Here is a 16,884-nt window from a genome sequence, read left to right on the forward strand (position 1 = left end):
ATTTACATTTGTTAACTCGTCATTAAATATTTAGATAGCCATTGTCATCTGCAGATGATTAGTGACACCTTAATTATTTATGTGTATAATCAGTAAAGGAAATATTTTGAATTATTTTTAACTACAATTATTTATTATATTCAATTAATTTTTTATTTACGTGGTATTTCTTAACAGGAGGAACATGGAAGGTGGAAATATGATTTTGTTTTGTCCTATGTGGTCGAGAGGGAAAATAATAATAAAACACTTGTTACTACACTGTGATATTTTGCTTAAAGGGTATGTGAAACCTGTTATTTGCGTATATAAAATTTAATTTAAATACATTAATATATTATATTATATTTAATAGCACCTTCTAAGTCGTTATTAATACACTCTCTGGAAGGAGAAGTTGGGGGAAAGGGTTTTAGAGTCGCCACGTGTCAAGTTGCAGAGCCAAAGCCCTATTTAGGTCTGCGTCGGGATTCCAGGGTTTTAGGTTTTAACAGCATCACACACCTCAGAAGGAGAGAACAACAAAGAACAGAACCACCCCATTGTTTTACAAGGCTGGTAAGATCTAAAGTTCACAACTTTTTTTCGACCCATTTCTCATATGTCTATCAATATTTTACTCTCGTCTTCGATAACTTGTTGGTTTCTTTTTCCCCCCGCATCCCCTTGTTGTTGGATTCGTAGCAGTTTCTTATTTTTCTCCTAAGTTATGCCTTACACTTAGCAAGATTTAATTTTTTACGATCCGCATGTCTTCTTTTTGTTTAGAACACAAGTGGGTATTCTCACTTTTTTTGTTTATTTGTACTCTGGCGCGTGGGCCTTTTTACTCAGAAGTTTGTGATATACCTATTGCACATATGTACTTGTATTCAGCATACATAAGAGTTCTTGCTGATGCAGTTTCTTTCTACTGTGGCAGTTTTTTGGGTGCGAAAGGCTATTATGTGTTTGTAATTTTAACTCAGAATGAATTGCTTCTAAAAATGATACTGAAAACTTTCATTCACGAATCCATAACTACTATGAGATCATCGTTTAGTGGGGATACGCAGTTTTCCCACGTAGGATCCGATCTCAAGTCTGTCTGCTGAGTGGATTGAACAAGGCACGCCACGGACTTGATGCTGTGGAGTGTGGAGTTCAACCACATGTCCACAACCTTTGGTGGTAATTTGTAATTTTTGAGCTGTGGCTAATGAGAAAATACATTGCAATTGCATTGAACATTATTTTTAATATGAAAGAATGTGACCTGGGGTTTGGAACTTTTGTGTGCCGATGAGCATAAGTTACATTGATCAATTAACATACTGTATAAGCATTATTGGCTTGTGATGATTTTGTAGGTTTGAGCAATGGCGTTCTTAAATAAAATTGGAAATCTACTCAAGAGTTCTGCTGTCAAGCACATGAATCAAGATTTTTCTGTATCTAGCCCCTCACTTTTCCAAGCAATTAGATCCATGTCATCTGCAAAGATTTTTGTCGGAGGTACACTTTAGCTTAGCATGATGTATATTTTCAGAATGGAACATAGCTACAGTGTTTCAATTTTCATTGCAGGTATTTCTTACAGCACTGATGATATGAGCCTGCGGGAGGCTTTTGCTCGCTATGGAGAAGTACTTGATGGTATTTTTCTGAAATACACAGTTTACTAGTTTGTCATTATTTCGGGCAGAGGTAATAAATATCATACTCATGAAAAACGAAAAAGTCAGTTGTAAACACTTTTTTCATTGTTCCGAAGAATCCAGTGGCAGACATTATGAGTATACTTTGATATATTGGTTACCTTTTTTGTTTTGATAAAAATTAAGGCTACTCATTGATAGTTGTGGACATACTTTAGTCTGTTCCTCTGTTTTCTTAGAATGAATTTCACAATTGTAGTTGTTAGTGATGGTAGAGTGGTTTGACAGCCACCATCTGTGTTGTGTGGCAAACTGGCGAGTAACAATCAAATGTTTATATGACAAGCATTAAAAAAGTCTTTGTCAAACAAACATGTTTCATAATATGATGCTTATTGATATTAGCCCTGAAACTGTTTGTTTTGGATATTCTTCCAGCCAAGGTTATTATGGATCGTGAAACTGGCAGGTCCAGAGGTTTTGCCTTCATAACCTATGCAACAAGTGAGGATGCAACTGCTGCCGTTCAGGCCTTGGATGGACAGGTATTATCTGTGTTCTGTGCTAACTTATAAAAATCACATTCATGACATTTCACATTGGAAGCGTGTTGTTATATACTTATGTAATTATGTCTGTATATATGAAGAAATTATAAAGTTGTCTTGATATTATTTATGAAGTAGTGAAAAACCTAGTATGCATACCTGGATTAAGCAATTGATTTTGTTGCATATGCAAGTGACGGATTGAGAGTTCAGATTCTCATAGCTTCTCTAGATCATGAAAATGGCTTGATTTTACCTACATGATGGTAGTATTGCTATCAAGAATGCTTTAAACTAAATAATTTCTATTACATGTTTTAAGTATTCCTAGAGTCAGTTTAAAAAGTAAGAATGTTTGAGAAACCAAGCAAATTCTTATAATAATAATATGATGTTAGATTTCAAAACCACGATTGAGAATTTGAAAGATGCATGTTTTAGTAAATTATTTTACCAATTAATCTTGTGTATTATAAAGAAAGAAGGAACAAGGAGAGTTGGATGTAGCATGGAGTAATTGTTACTGTTAGTTTCAGTAGATTAATCATGCTGATGTCTGCCAACATTATAAGATTGGCAATGTTTCTTTGGTATCTCTAATAGTTGTGTTACAGGATCTTCATGGTCGGAGAATTCGGGTGAATTATGCTACAGAAAGGTCGCGCCCAGGGTTTGGTGGTGGTGGTGGCTTTGGTGGTGGTGGCTATGGTGGTGGTGGCTATGGGAGCAGCGGTGGTGATTATGGTAGAGGTGATAGTTATGGAAGTAATAACAGGGGTGGAAGCTATGGAAGTGGTGGTTATGGTGTTACAGGAAGCTATGGCGGTGGCAGTGCTGAAACTAGTAATTACCAATTCGGTGGAAATTCTGGTGGAGATCTTGGTTCAGCTGGTGTTGAATTCGGAAGCAACCAAAATGAAGGAACAGGCGCAGCAGACAATGAGCCATTTGAAGACAATGTGAGGGGGAACAGCGATGAAACTGATGGCTATGCTCAGACCCGCGGGTGAGAATTTTCACCTAACCCGTGCTTGTAGATGAACAAATGTGGTGCCTCCAATTTCTTGTTTCACTGCGTGATTTTCAGCAGTTCATTGTTTGTTTTGAACAAGGTAGTTTATCAGCTCAAGGACTGATGTAAAATAAGATTTTTGTAGGAGTTGGACTTCATTTATAGAATAATTTTATTTTGTCATCTGCATTCAGTATCTGGAATGATAAACGAATATACACAATTATTTAGTTCATAATATCAAATCATATGCTTTAAGCATGGAAACACAGGGATGCAAAATAGTCCTATTTACGTTGTTTCTTTACTTTTCCAAATTGTTCATCCAAACATTCTTAAATTTATTGTTCAATGGGAAATGGTTTCTTAGGTTCATCTGTTGGCATTAATGGAAATTTATTTCAATTCTTATCGCTACCAATTTTTGTACTCCAACTTCTAGTTTCATGGCCTTTAGCTGCCCAGTTACACAGATCTTAAATTAATACAACCAACAAGGAATGACAGCAGGAACTAGGAATTGTGTGCGTTTGATTTTTAAAAGTTGAATTAGATTTCATATACATCTTCATTTAATTAGGCAAAACTAGTTTAGATTTTTTTTGGAAGTGATTTGAAGTTGGTTTCAAAGCAATAATTTTTTTATCAAATCCATTTTTGGTTTTAATTGTAAACCAATCTTAAAATTTGTATCAAACCATAAACGGTTTTAATATTTGAACAAGTTTAAGATATTCTAGTTAAGATTAAAGTGAAGATGTCCTAACTGAAATGGATCAAAAGATTATCCAATTAAATTTTGACTTCAAAGATGTCTCGAGTGAAACGAGCTAAGACAAAAAAATGTCCTAACTAAGATTGAGATAAAGAATTTCCAAACTAAGATATAAGCAAAGCAAAAAATATCCCAACTAAAATTCAGGCAATGTCTCACATTTTCATCATTTTAGACAAAGATACACACTCACTTTGATAAGATATGGTGCAAGAATAACTTGCCTGAGTATTATCCGAATCAACCTGCGTTACACAGGATAACTTTATAGAAAATGAATTTAGACGTGAATTCAATCCATTAAAAATAACTTTATTAGTTTGCATTGGTTTGAAAATGAATAAGTTTTGATTACTTGGATATACACAGGATTTTGTTCAATTTATATATATAGCCAATACAAGTTTGGTTTAAAAATCACTGACCCAAAATAAATAAATAAAACGTTGCATTACAGTAATTACAGTATAAATATAACACATCATAAAGAACAGGACACTGATTTGTATGAAAATGGTAACCCATGGAATAAAGGCCTTTTCAATTGCTTGTTCAATCATGCCTGGTAAGCACAGTTTCATTATCAATCAGGATGAATAATTAAAGGGTTCTAACTAGAAAATTTGGAGTGAGTAAAAACTGTCCCTTATCACTGCATCGTTACTTAAGTGCCCGACCAAACAAGTAAAGACACTACCAGTGTACATGCATACCCGAACAGGGGCAAAAATTACAACATACGATTTGCTCTCACGATGTATGAGAATGAGAGATTACAACCTTTTAAATTCTACTCAACAGCCAACTGTTCCGCTCCAAAAATCACGCTAAGGGCTTCCTTTCCACCCGGAAGAAAACCAGCAAGAACTAGTCCCAATCCAGACAATTCATATTTACACATGTAACACATCTTATGTCCAACATGCACTTTGTAGCTCATAAAGCCCAAAAAGGCTTTTGAACCCCAATTGCTCGGCTGCCATGAGGATATGATTCCTCTCTAGAATCATCTAGATCATCGTCATCCTCCTCTCCGTATTCCATTAGCTTGACCAAAGTATCTGAAATACGTAAATGTTAAATAAAAACAGTCTAGAGATGGCTAACAAAACGATGACATTGTAAAGTAAAATTTCAGGGTCAGACAACAAAAACTTTGTTCCAAAGAGAGAAAAGAATGAAGATTCAATGCAGTAATGACCCAAATATAGTAAAAAGCACGTTTGATTCTAACCAGGAACTGCATCAGATTTTGCCTTAAGCAAATTCTTGGTCCTGTTTTGTACTTTAACTTCAGATGGATCAGAAAATTTAGGTGGAGGTGGTAGGGGCATAGTTCTCGGTAGAGGTACTGGCATTCCGTTGGATGATGGCTGGACCAACTTCTTAGGGGCAGGCATAGTTGATATATTCCTCACAAGGCCATCACATTGTTCATTAGGTTTTAGAGGTTGCAAACCCTGCAATCAAGATAGAGAGTGGAAGAAAACAAAAAACCAAACACAACCTTTGAATCAGGTACTTTACTAATTGTTCCAACACGCCAAACTTCATAGTCAAAAAGTTTAAGACACTGAACTGCAAACGAGAAAAACAAACACAAAAAAGCAAGGTAAAAACACTACATGGTAGGGATAAACAGGTAATGACTTGTTACTCGGGGTGCCGTACCATCCTAAATTGATCTAGTGTGACAAACAGTAACAGGAAGCCAGAAATTACAAAAGCTAGCCAAATTATCTAAATGGTTAAATAATATTAAGACAGGTATATGGTAATTTATTGCCATTCTCCGAATAAAAAATGTTATAACTGTAAATGTGCAGCCCAAATTTTCCCGATAAAAGGGTTTGAGTTCCAATACCAAATGTAGCATTGATGTCAAATATTAAGATGATTGCACAATGAACAGCTTATTTTAGTGAAAACGGCGGCATAAGATGTAAACTGTGACGATAACTAAGGGAAAGAGCTTTTATTTTAATTTACTTTGCCCATAATTTTAATCTACTCTAATATATTCATTTTCTTATTATACCAAGCTATGGTATCTCATTCTCTAGTTTTATATTTTTTCATATCTCAACTTGTGTTCTTCCCTTTAGAAGATTGCATCAATTTGGCGCAGGTATGGTAAACCCTTCCCTTCAGGAAATTGACAGTCCATGTATGCAGTACTAGATGAGGGCATGGCCAAAAAGCCCGCCATATCTTTAGCAGCAGTTTTACCAATGAAGGAAAAAGTCACAATAACATCTTGGATTACAAAAGGACGTATGCTGTGAAGACACAAACACGCTCCTACTCCTCCAAAATAGAAAACCCTGTCAAACATACAAACCAATGGCCCAACAGACAGGTCCAGTGTCAGGCTTTTAGCTTCATAGAAGGTCAGAGAAAATACCTGGAATATTAAGCATTACAGTCAGCACAAAATAACATGTTTAAATCAGAACAGATCTAGAGATGAACAGTATTTGAGAGAAAAGTTCTGCACTAATATTTTTCTGATTTCTTTGCTAATGTAAGAAACAAATAAATAAGTTCTGAAGGGTATGATATCAACAGAAAGCTATGGATGTAGTTCAAAGGGGGAAAAAATACCATAACATAGCTCTTTGTTCCTGATATGCATCCACAAGTAATTTAAATTAGGTTTAATTACTTGCTTGGTCCCTACATTTGCAAAAAATGTCTTTTATGCAGAGTTTGGATGAGAATAAAGATGAGGATTGGGGGACTAAGGAAAGAAAAAGAAAGCATGGTGGTTTGATTGAGTGAGAGGAATGCTCTAAAATCCAAATTGAGTAAAACGGAAACTTTCTGCACAGGAATGAGAAAAGTGCAAAAAAAGTTAAGAGATGCAACATAATCGATTGTTAACAATTATAAAAGGATTGTGTTTAAAAATAAAGACACATAATCAATTATATTATGTTGGAAACATAATAGATTGTGTGCTAATATTTTTTAACACAATCCTTATAATTTTGGCCACAATTAATTGACCAGGTTGTCGAGAATAGAAGGATCATGTTTGAAAATATAGGGACACGCAAGCAAAGATGTTGTAAAAAGTAGAGGGACTGGGCTAAAAAGTAAAAGCACGTGATCAATTATGATGCTTATTTGTTTTTCAATAAAAAAAATCATTTTAATTCTCTTTCTCACCTATTTCTCCAACCAAAAATCACCCTATTTCCACTCACTTCTCACCTCTTTCTCTTCCATTTTTTCCCTTCCACTACCTCTATTTCTTTCCTCTCTACCAAACAGAACATTAAACATCTCATTTTAGAAATACACAAATTCTTTTAATCTCTTTTAGTTCCTGCCTGACATCATTTTTAATCCTTTTAGTGACTAAAAGGGATTAAAAATATTGAGTAGAGGCAAAAGTGGAATTTATTTAAGTACAGGAACTAAAAGATAAAAGTTTCGTAAATTATAACTACAAAGACCGAATAAGTAATTAAATCTTTATTTTATTTCATTTTTTCTTTGTCAAATGGAATAAGTTCATCTAAAAGCACAAGATACAAAACTGTGAACATGCAAAATGTATGCATCATGTACGTGTAAGAATCATTCCCTGTGTAACAACAGTGAAAGGCAAAATCTAGAAAATATTACTTCTATCCGGCAGCATGGGGGATTTATTATCATATCAGTCAATTTGAAGGCATTAACCTTACCACAAACCTGTCTACATATAACTGACCTACCTTTCCAAACCATTTGAAATTCAATATCATTTCAGTTATTGAATTAGAATCTTATAAGTTGGCTTCCACTCATTACGTAAACAAAATTCCATAAGGACGTCTAAAAAATTCAATGAATTTTGTAAAGATTTTCAATAGCATGTAGATACAGAATTTTTAATCAAAGAACCAGCATTTTTGTATGAAATTATGTGAATCCCTTGAGAAAAATGTTAGGAGTTGGTGTAAACTAAACTAAGGGGTTTTGAAAGAAAATGGAGTTCTGCGCTGGTGTTGTCTTGTTTACAAAATATGTTAAATTAAGTGAATTGAGATTCTTAAAATTATTCTACCCATTGAGAATACAAAAGGGTTTTTTTCTTTGCTTCATGGTACTCTTTGTTTACAACTCTGATGGCAGGTAACTCTAGCTCTGATGCTTAAGGTAGAAATAAATCTAAATTTCCATAATTTGCAGGCTTACTAGAAACTATAATTAAATGAAGGCATTTGAATAATTCCCTCAATGCATGCAATGATGTATTTAAAGATTTTATCAATGACAAACCAATAACCTTATTGAGTTTTGCTGTGCCTTTCAAACCGACTGGTAACTCTTGAAACTTTCGTTTCTGGGGTGGCCGCTTCTCCTTTTCAATATCAAAGCATGAGCTTGACTTGGACTCTCCATTTGATGCTAATGTGGTGGGATCAACTGTTGAAGCAACAGGAGGTGAGTGTCTCAAAGCAAGGGCAACTTGTTGCAAAGGGGTAGCTTGAGGATATATTCCACCATATCCAATATAGCTAGTGCCACCTGATACTAAAGGGGGAGGAGTATAACCAATCACGTCTGCTTGATGCCCAGAGCTTAAATGTCCTGTAGGTTGTGGTGTAGTCCCCAAATTGAGGGGAGCTGTGACACCAGTCACTCCAACCAAGGATGCTGGAGGGATTGGTTTCAAGACCACTGCTGTTGACATAATACTACTGGTTAAGCTGGTACCTGCCTCTAGCTCAACTGCAGAGCTCTGAACTCCCGTCAAATTCTGTGGGGGTGGCACAGCACTATAAGCTTGTGGGGGTGAAATGATTGTAGGAATCTGCTTTGACAGTGAAAGGCTATCATAAACCTGCTGAGGTGGTGGAACAGCACTATATACCTGCTGGGGAGGTGGAACAGCAGTGTATACCTGCTGTGGAGGTGGAACAGCACTATAAACCTTACATGATGAAACCCTATGACAGTTAAATCATAAGTTATTCCCAAAAACTTAAATAAAACCAACATAAAGTACTATATCACAGCACTAACAATAAATATAATCAAGTAACATAAGTTCAAAGCATTGAAATAGTAGAAGGCAGAGGAATTTTCTCAACTACCACAATCAGATTTACCAGATCTAGACTTCTCACCCAAACACTTCCCTCTTAAACTCAATCTCAGTTCCACAGAAATTAAAACTATATTTAACTTTGATGCAAACCAAACTAAATTTCATATTTGAACCACCCAGCCATTCGTGAGTCAAAATTGGCAAATTAAAGTCCACAGCCCTTAATAAAGAACTGCACCAGAAACCCAAAAGTACACAATTGTAAATAAAATAATAAACTGTGACAACCGGATAATGATGAAGTTAGTGAACTTGATAGCACCATGAGGGGAAGATACATTCATGAAATAATCTGTCCCAATGACCTTCTGTTATGGAAGTGAATGGAGGGCATAAGCACTTAGTCGTCAACATGAAACATAATTCTTCTAGGGTAACTCTGTTAGTAAGGACTAACACAAAACCTAGAGTATTCATTTCCACTTGTCTCATCCTACTGAATATCTTTTCTTTTTCAAACTACTGAGAGCACCTAGCAGAATATGGATTTCTTGTTGTTTTACTGATAGCGCCTTAAAGCAGGGCCTTTACAGAGGTGAGAACATCTCATCCGGCACCAGGTGCACAGTCAGGCCTCTGATTGATATCCATACGGTACAGCTTTAATGAGAACAGGTCCCTTAAATTAAAAAGTGGATCCATGTTTTTCCAGGATTGATGGATGGAGAGAAATTTACTATTTAGTACATATTCTTTTCCCCAATGGTACTAAAGTGATATACCAAAAGTTCACAGAAAATAATCCATGGTGAAAAAAAGTGTTGTAAACTTGTTATGCTGAAAATCCATAAATTTGAATTATCAAAAGGTATGTGTCATGTATCATGAACTATCACATGTCAGAAATTGGGAATTTCTCAAAAAATTGTGTTTCTTCATACCAAGAACTAAAATATAAAGCAGACACAATTTCAGAAATTTCCACTTGGGAGCAGAAACATCTTGCCCACAGATCCCATACCCTATTACAGTATAAACTAAATACCTTGAAGCACCACACTCAGTACAGATGGTATCCAAAAGATTTTCAGCCAAAAGCTTAGCATCTTCAAGGCTTTTTGCATTGTTGCTGGACAACAACAGATGCAGGGGCTGCTGTCCATCTGCAACCAGAAAAGTAATTAAATGAAAAATATATACAATGAATAAATGAGCTATGATGAAATAGCATGCCCTTCTGAAGTCGAGATCAGAGAAATGAGAAGGCACCTTCTGCATTCAAGCATTCATTGTTTCCTGAACCATGTCCTCTCAGTATAACTGTTGCTCCTGTTTCATTCATAATGTGATTTATATACTGGTCCTGCAAGTTCAATGCAAACCACCACCAACACCAAAACAATTTCTCCCAATCGTATGGAGATGTCAGAGAAAGCTTGAAACATTAGATTATCTCGACTTCATTGTACACAATGTAAAATTCAGAAAATATTGAAGAATTATATCTAGCAAATGGAAATAAAAATACAGTGATGGCATTGGATAAAAAATATTACCCTACGTACACAAGCTAATTATTTCTATAGGTCAAGATTACTTATTAGCATAGGTCCAGATTTGTTTTTGGTAAATATAATTTTACATATTGAAAGTGTGAATACAAAATGTCCAGCTTCTATATTTTATCCTGACAATTTTGTTTCTTACTAGATATTTGGCAAGCACCCGTTGTTGTGAGTGTGTACACAAACTTACATACCAGACAGACTCTTGGACTGAAGTTAAATATTCATTTGAAAAAGGTTCTTCTATAGTGATCAGACCAACCATTTTCATCTTTCTGAACATCACTTTCAGCAACAAACAAGTATTACAGTGACATATGTAACCATAGAATGCAACAACAGTCCATCCACCCTTTTCTTGCCCAATCAACTCATGGAAAATCAGTACTCCTAGTAGTACCTCAGTATTTTTCACACCATCAAATCAGAAGTTGAAAACAAAGACACAGGTACTCCTAGCGAGTGAAAGGCTAGAATATTATGAAAACAAAAACATCAGATGAGTAAGTGGTCACATCACATATCAAATGAGACCAAATAAACTTCTAGGCTTTAGCAAGCATCTAATAAAAATTTTGTAAGGATTATCCAGGTAAGGTCATGCATGAACCTCGACCTCCAAGAGTGACTAGACTAGACAAATCAATTGAGTAGGGAAGGGCTTACATTTGGTCCACGTATCCGAGCAACAATGTTCAATGAAGGATCAGCATCAAAGCCCAAAAACACACACGTAGTCAGCACCTGATTCAGTAAGAAATGTCAGTGTCACACATCATATCAGAACCATGCACACAAGCTAGTAATAAATGAATGTACCTTCAGTCCATTAACCAAAGCTGAAGGTGAGGCAGAAGAAATTGACTGTGAATTTTGCCCTAGCTTGAGCATTTCTTCAATCATTGCAGCAGCACGATCAACAGCTAAAATCCTTTCTGCTGTCTCTTTTATCTGCAATAAAATTTGATGTCACCAAAAGCAAACTAACTTGTGTAATTCACTCCCCTGTAACACTACCATTAGTGAAATAAAAACAAACAAAGTGCAGATACAAGCAAGGCATGCGGTTTCACTTTTTCAAGAATAAGAAAACATTTAAAGTTACAAATACATCAATCCCTTTCATATGACACTTCATTCATTCATTCATTGCTCTGATTAGACATTATTTTTCTTTTGACTTCTCAAATCTTTCCAAATCTAATTCATAAAGTTATAAATGTTGGCTTTCATATCAAAACAAAGAAATACAAAAAAAAAATAATGAAGTAGCAGCTTTTACATGAGCTCCTGCAGAGATGTGAAGATACAGTGGCTTCTCTCCATCAAGTGGTGCATTAGGAGGCCGATACTTTCCCCTGTGGGAAAATTCTAGATATACGTTAGATAAAGCAGCACATAATATAAAACACAAAGGATTTTAGAATGGCTTAAATGACCTACAAACCTAGTTATAACTATGGCACCGGTACACCTCTGGATCTGCAAGAAGAAGAAGATCAATCATTAAAGATTAATTAATAGGAGTTTGGAACTAAAAAATGTAAAATTGATTATATATGTCACCTCCTCTTGTGTCTGGCGTTTTGTCAATTTGTAGCGAACAGAAGACTCTGCATCATTTATGACAATTTCCCGAGCAATTATTAATTCATCTTGGATCTTTTGCTACAGAAACATTCATCTCACAGTTAAGAAAGATAAGAAGCTTGAATATTATTTGAAATATACAAAAAAAAAATCCATAATTAATAAATAAATGAAAAAGTCAGGGGAAAAAAGGCTTCAGAAGCATGCTGCAAAATATCTTATAGATACAAAATTATTAATTAGACAGGTTATACAGCATTTATCTACACTTAAGCAATTATTCTTATTCTGAGGAAACCAGAAGGAAAACAATATATACACAGAACACTAACATCTCAAAACACGGACCATCAGATTACATGAAATGAAATGGTAAAAGTTAATATAAACACAGACACGGTCTATTGATTATATCAAAGACAAAGTATAGTAACTATTTCACTCCATCCCAACCAAAACACATTCTGAAAACCCATTAGCATTGAGTGAGTCAAATTTCATTATAATGTTGAAAGGCTACAAAAATTCCTATGATGTGAAAATATACTTCATCTTAAAACGGTATACAGAGATCAAGAAACAAAATTTATCAAATCATGTTATTGACAAACTGCAAAATCAAATTTCCAGAATTTCTAAAGTTTCGATATCAAGATGTTGTGATGGAGCAAGTTCCCAAAGAGACTAAATCTAGAGAAGATCACTCCAAGTGTAACCACGTAGAAGGTGACCAGAAAATTCAACAAGGGACACATGTTTGTTTCTGCACACTTGAACTTTTCATTATATACTTGAGTGCAGCAATATTACTTCTTATTGAGCCAAGGATTTGGTCCTTCAAATTGAAGAACAGGTGGAGCACAATTCATCCCCTTATCATGTTTATTGCAGCTTCAAAGATCTCCCGATCACTCCCATATTACAAATCATAGGATGAAAATTCATTTAACAACTATAAACTCCCTTCTCCAAAAGCAAAACAGAGAAATGTTGATGCAGCAATTTCATCAAGAAAGGGCACCAGCAAAATGATAAACATCATAAGAGATAGAAATCTACACTCACTTGATTCATTTTTTGGGCGGCAACAGCAGCTGCAGCAGTGTGTTGCTGAACCTGAGCAGAAGCTGCCAGAGGATTTGCCAAAAGGGCACCGGAGATCACCGGAACCATACCAGGAAATGCAATCCCTCCAAGTGAAATAGCATTGCTCAAAGGAAGTGCTCCAGGGACTGCCATACCAACTGGCATCAACGAATCCGCTGGTTGATCCCACTTTCTTTTCTTTCTAAACAAAAAACACAACACTCAAAAATGAAATCCCAAAAGACATACAATAAAATAAAATTTGTTTAGCATTTTCCATCACGTGTCGATGCATCAACAGACTCTTATCCCACTATTGGCTACCTGAGATCACACCACATTCAGCTCGGATGTCGATGAGATCCTAACTCTAAAATTCCAAACACTACGCCACACAATTAATCACAATTGCAATAGCCAAATCAAAACAAAACAGTACGACTAACAAAACGATAGAATCAACACCGCACGAGATCCAAACGAATTTCACATAATTCGAAAAACACGGAAAATAAGGCATTAGCGTTAAGGAGGGTTTACCTCCGCCGCGTTTGCGAAGCATCGTTCGACACGGAGGTTTCGTTGGAAGAAGAAACCCTAGCGCTGCTATCCTCTGTCATTGTTCAAGCAATTCAAGATTGCGAAAAAAGAAGAAGAAGTGCAATTTTGTTGCGTTTGTTTCCCTTTTCGTTTCTTCTTCGTTTCCGATACCAGAAAACGAAAAAGATTCACGCGAGCGTCGGTATTGGGTTGGAACGAAAGCAATTGGTCGGCGAAACGGGGTTTTGTGCCTCTCGCCCAGCGTCGTACAGTTACACCGAGATGGGATTAAACGACACGAAGCAGAAAGTAAACGACACCACCGCAGAGATTAAACGATGACGGGGTTTCACAAGACCAAAGATCGTCGTCTGTTTCGTACGTACTACTACTAGAGTCGTGCGATAAAAATATTTATTTATTTATTTTGGAATTATTTTTTTCTGTAATATTTGTTTCTCATTTTTTTTTCCAATATAATTATTTTTTATGTTTTGAAGGATCAAGAAATAAGGAAGTGGAAACATGATGATAATGATTTTTTTTCACTTTTTTTCTAAAAAAAAAATATTACAATTTGTAATTTTACTTCTATCTTAGTTTCTATTTTTTATTCCATTACATAGTTTGCATGGTCCCTTTCTTTTTATTCTTATCCTTCTTGTACAATCGATAAATATAAAATAGGAATAGCAAATCAATCTCATGTAAATACTCTATACGTGAATATTGTTTGATTAAGTGTAAATAGTCCGTTGAATGGTTATAGGCGTAATTAATATTTTATATTTTAATTTGAATATGAAAAGGTGGAATAAGTGTCCTCTCATGATATTCTTCATAATACATATTTTTGTCTTTATATTTGTCTTGTTTAAAATACTAAAACACAATTAATTAGTAACATAAAAAATAAAAAATGTATATTAACTTTTCTTTAATTCTTCCTTTCGTAACTTATTTTTACATTATATATTTGATTGTTTTTATTATCAGTTGATATTTATTTAATTGTTACTTCATGTTTTTATTTTATATTTATATAATTATAGTTTCTTTTCTGATATTTAACATTAGAAAAAAATGCATTATTTTGATATTTAATACTTAATAATATATATCATATTTTCTTACAAAGTTTGTTTTGTTGATTGAAAAATGAAATTTATTCAAGTGACTTACTATTTAAATTCATTGTGATATGTCCTAAGTCAAGTCTTGGTTTTTACTTGACAAATTATAATCTTACTTGTGATATGCTTGCTTTTTGTCTCTATGCTCAGTGTAAGTTATGGTGTTGAAGTTTCAACTTCTTAAGCTCAAGCCAAATTTTCATTGCTAGTCAATTTTGTTCAACTATCTCTTGTTTTTTTTTATATATAAAACGTAAAATTTAATTCAATATTTTGAAAAATTATCATGTTCTGGATTGTAAATAATTTCAACTTTCTAACATCAGTATTTAATTAAATCCATGCAAGTTGAGTAATTAAAACATGTAAATATAACACTTGTCAAAATGTAAAACAAATATTCGTTATGTATTCCATTGATTTGTGAAATTTTAAATGTTATGGGATTAATTTGTATATTTTGTAATTGTTTTGAAAATATATTTTGTTTTAGTGACTGAATGTTATATTGATGTCTTGTATAAATTATGTGAAAATATGATTGAGACATAGTACTCTCGGAAAAATAAGTATCGTATTAAGATTATTAAGACACACATTGGTTGAAAATTCACTATGGTCATAGCAAATCGTATGAATTATCCATGTCATACGGGTTTAATGAATGCATATGTTTATATGATTATGTGAAGAGATTCTCAACGAAAGTAGTATGACATGTGCAATTTTTTTATTCTAAATCATTACACGATTCTTTAAAGAGTATAATATATATATATATATATATATGTGTGTGTGTGTGTGCGCGCGTGTGAATGTTAGTGGATCACGAGTGATGTTGACATGAGATATTTGTAGTATAATTGGTTGTACCGGTGCAACAACAAAAATAACCAATTACTGGAAGTGGTTGAATCAAATCAAGAAAGTTTGTGAGTCCTATTGAAAACAACTTAGCATATTCGACCTTATCAAAATCAACAAAATTTGATGCATCCTCTTTTGACATGTCCATGTTTTTAATTTGTGCATATCTCAAATTGAGACCTCTATGTTCTTGAATTACCTTGTGGATCTCTTACCCACACTTTCATGAATGAAAATATTACCATTAAGTTATAAAAACTTTTAAATTGGAATTACTTGTTGATATTAAGACCAAATGCATACTTATTTTGTATAATAAGTATTTAGTAAACTTTAGTTTTTTACTTAGGGTCAATTCAATTTTTTTATTTATTTTTTTGTTTTTCTATTTCACAATGATACTCCCACTTATGTTTTGTGTCTTGTTAGAGTAGTCAGTGCTCATGTTTACTTAACTCTGCATGAGGATCCATATGTGCTTTTATTTTGTCAGGATCCATATGTGCTTTTATTTTCCATATGTGCTTTTATTTTGTCAGGATCCATATGTGCTTTTATTTTGTCAAAGTTTGACAACAACTTATGTGCATGATATATCCAACTTTTGTTGTGTTTTCTTTAATATTTGAGAAAAATATATTAAAGGTATAAAAGTTAAGTATATATTTGTGACCGATATCAAAGTTAAGTGACACTTTAATTGTAATGATATGTTTGATACACTCTTAAATAGAAAAAGTTACATATTGATTATTAGTTATAACTTTTGACACAATGATCAACTCTCAATCCAATGTCAATCCAACTAGTATTAAAGGTCACAAGTTTAATTTTAACGGAATAATCACTAAAAAAAAGGAGATTGTTGTAAATTTAAGTAAAAACCATATAATCGATACTCTTAAATCAACCTTTATCCATAAAATTTGAAATTCGATATTGCACCATTTTAGAAATTCGAAAATCGATTATGCACCATTTGGAAAAATAAAAAATCGAGCACCATTTACAAAATTACGAAAATGGATCATGCACTTGGAAAATTCGAAAATAAGTAAACAAAACTCTCACAAACCTAATTTTATTT

The 16,884-nt window shown here is 34.0% G+C and overlaps 2 protein-coding genes across 6 annotated transcripts; one reads left to right on the top strand and one right to left on the bottom strand.

The window, feature by feature from the left end:
* The first annotated feature begins 363 nt into the window (after positions 1–363).
* LOC137824348 (glycine-rich RNA-binding protein 4, mitochondrial-like) lies at positions 364–3,380 on the top strand. Its single transcript, XM_068629968.1, has 5 exons — positions 364–558; positions 1,350–1,494; positions 1,567–1,635; positions 2,076–2,182; positions 2,800–3,380. Exons 2-5 carry the CDS (start codon positions 1,359–1,361, stop codon positions 3,193–3,195), a joined length of 708 nt encoding a protein of 235 aa, XP_068486069.1. The 5' UTR covers positions 364–558; positions 1,350–1,358; the 3' UTR covers positions 3,196–3,380.
* Positions 3,381–4,474: 1,094 nt separating this feature from the next.
* LOC137826802 (protein RIK) lies at positions 4,475–14,221 on the bottom strand. 5 transcript variants are annotated; one of them, XR_011083594.1, is made up of 12 exons: positions 13,798–14,187; positions 13,237–13,459; positions 12,148–12,249; positions 12,029–12,063; positions 11,864–11,939; positions 11,401–11,532; positions 11,248–11,325; positions 10,286–10,379; positions 10,062–10,179; positions 8,252–8,915; positions 5,207–6,296; positions 4,475–5,033 (listed from the first exon to the last, which is right to left on the bottom strand). XR_011083594.1 is itself a non-coding variant. In XM_068632936.1 (12 exons), the coding sequence occupies exons 1-12, from the start codon at positions 13,875–13,877 to the stop codon at positions 4,909–4,911; spliced, it is 1,953 nt and encodes a 650-aa protein (XP_068489037.1). In that variant the 5' UTR covers positions 13,878–14,221; the 3' UTR covers positions 4,475–4,908. The 5 variants fall into 5 exon arrangements, 2 of the variants coding, with proteins under 2 accessions (XP_068489037.1, XP_068489038.1); XR_011083592.1 differs by having other exon boundaries at positions 5,207–6,376; XR_011083593.1 differs by having other exon boundaries at positions 5,207–6,376; positions 13,237–13,455; positions 13,798–14,150.
* Between the last annotated feature and the right edge of the window lie 2,663 nt (positions 14,222–16,884).

The sequence above is a fragment of the Phaseolus vulgaris genome, chromosome 8, assembly GCF_000499845.2.
Source record: "Phaseolus vulgaris cultivar G19833 chromosome 8, P. vulgaris v2.0, whole genome shotgun sequence".
NCBI lineage: Eukaryota > Viridiplantae > Streptophyta > Magnoliopsida > Fabales > Fabaceae > Phaseolus > Phaseolus vulgaris.

Excerpts from the sequence above, each read along its gene's own strand:
- LOC137824348 (XM_068629968.1), top strand. The coding sequence starts at position 1,359 with ATGGCGTTCTTAAATAAAATTGGAAATCTACTCAAGAGTTCTGCTGTC. Across the intron at positions 1,495-1,566 it reads TGCAAAGATTTTTGTCGGAG|GTATTTCTTACAGCACTGAT; the intron begins GTACACTTTAGC and ends TTTTCATTGCAG. Across the intron at positions 2,183-2,799 it reads TTCAGGCCTTGGATGGACAG|GATCTTCATGGTCGGAGAAT; the intron begins GTATTATCTGTG and ends GTTGTGTTACAG.
- LOC137826802 (XM_068632936.1), bottom strand. The coding sequence starts at position 13,877 with ATGACAGAGGATAGCAGCGCTAGGGTTTCTTCTTCCAACGAAACCTCC. Across the intron at positions 12,250-13,236 it reads CCGCCCAAAAAATGAATCAA|CAAAAGATCCAAGATGAATT; the intron begins GTGAGTGTAGAT and ends ATGTTTCTGTAG. Across the intron at positions 11,533-11,863 it reads ACATCTCTGCAGGAGCTCAT|ATAAAAGAGACAGCAGAAAG; the intron begins GTAAAAGCTGCT and ends ATTTTATTGCAG.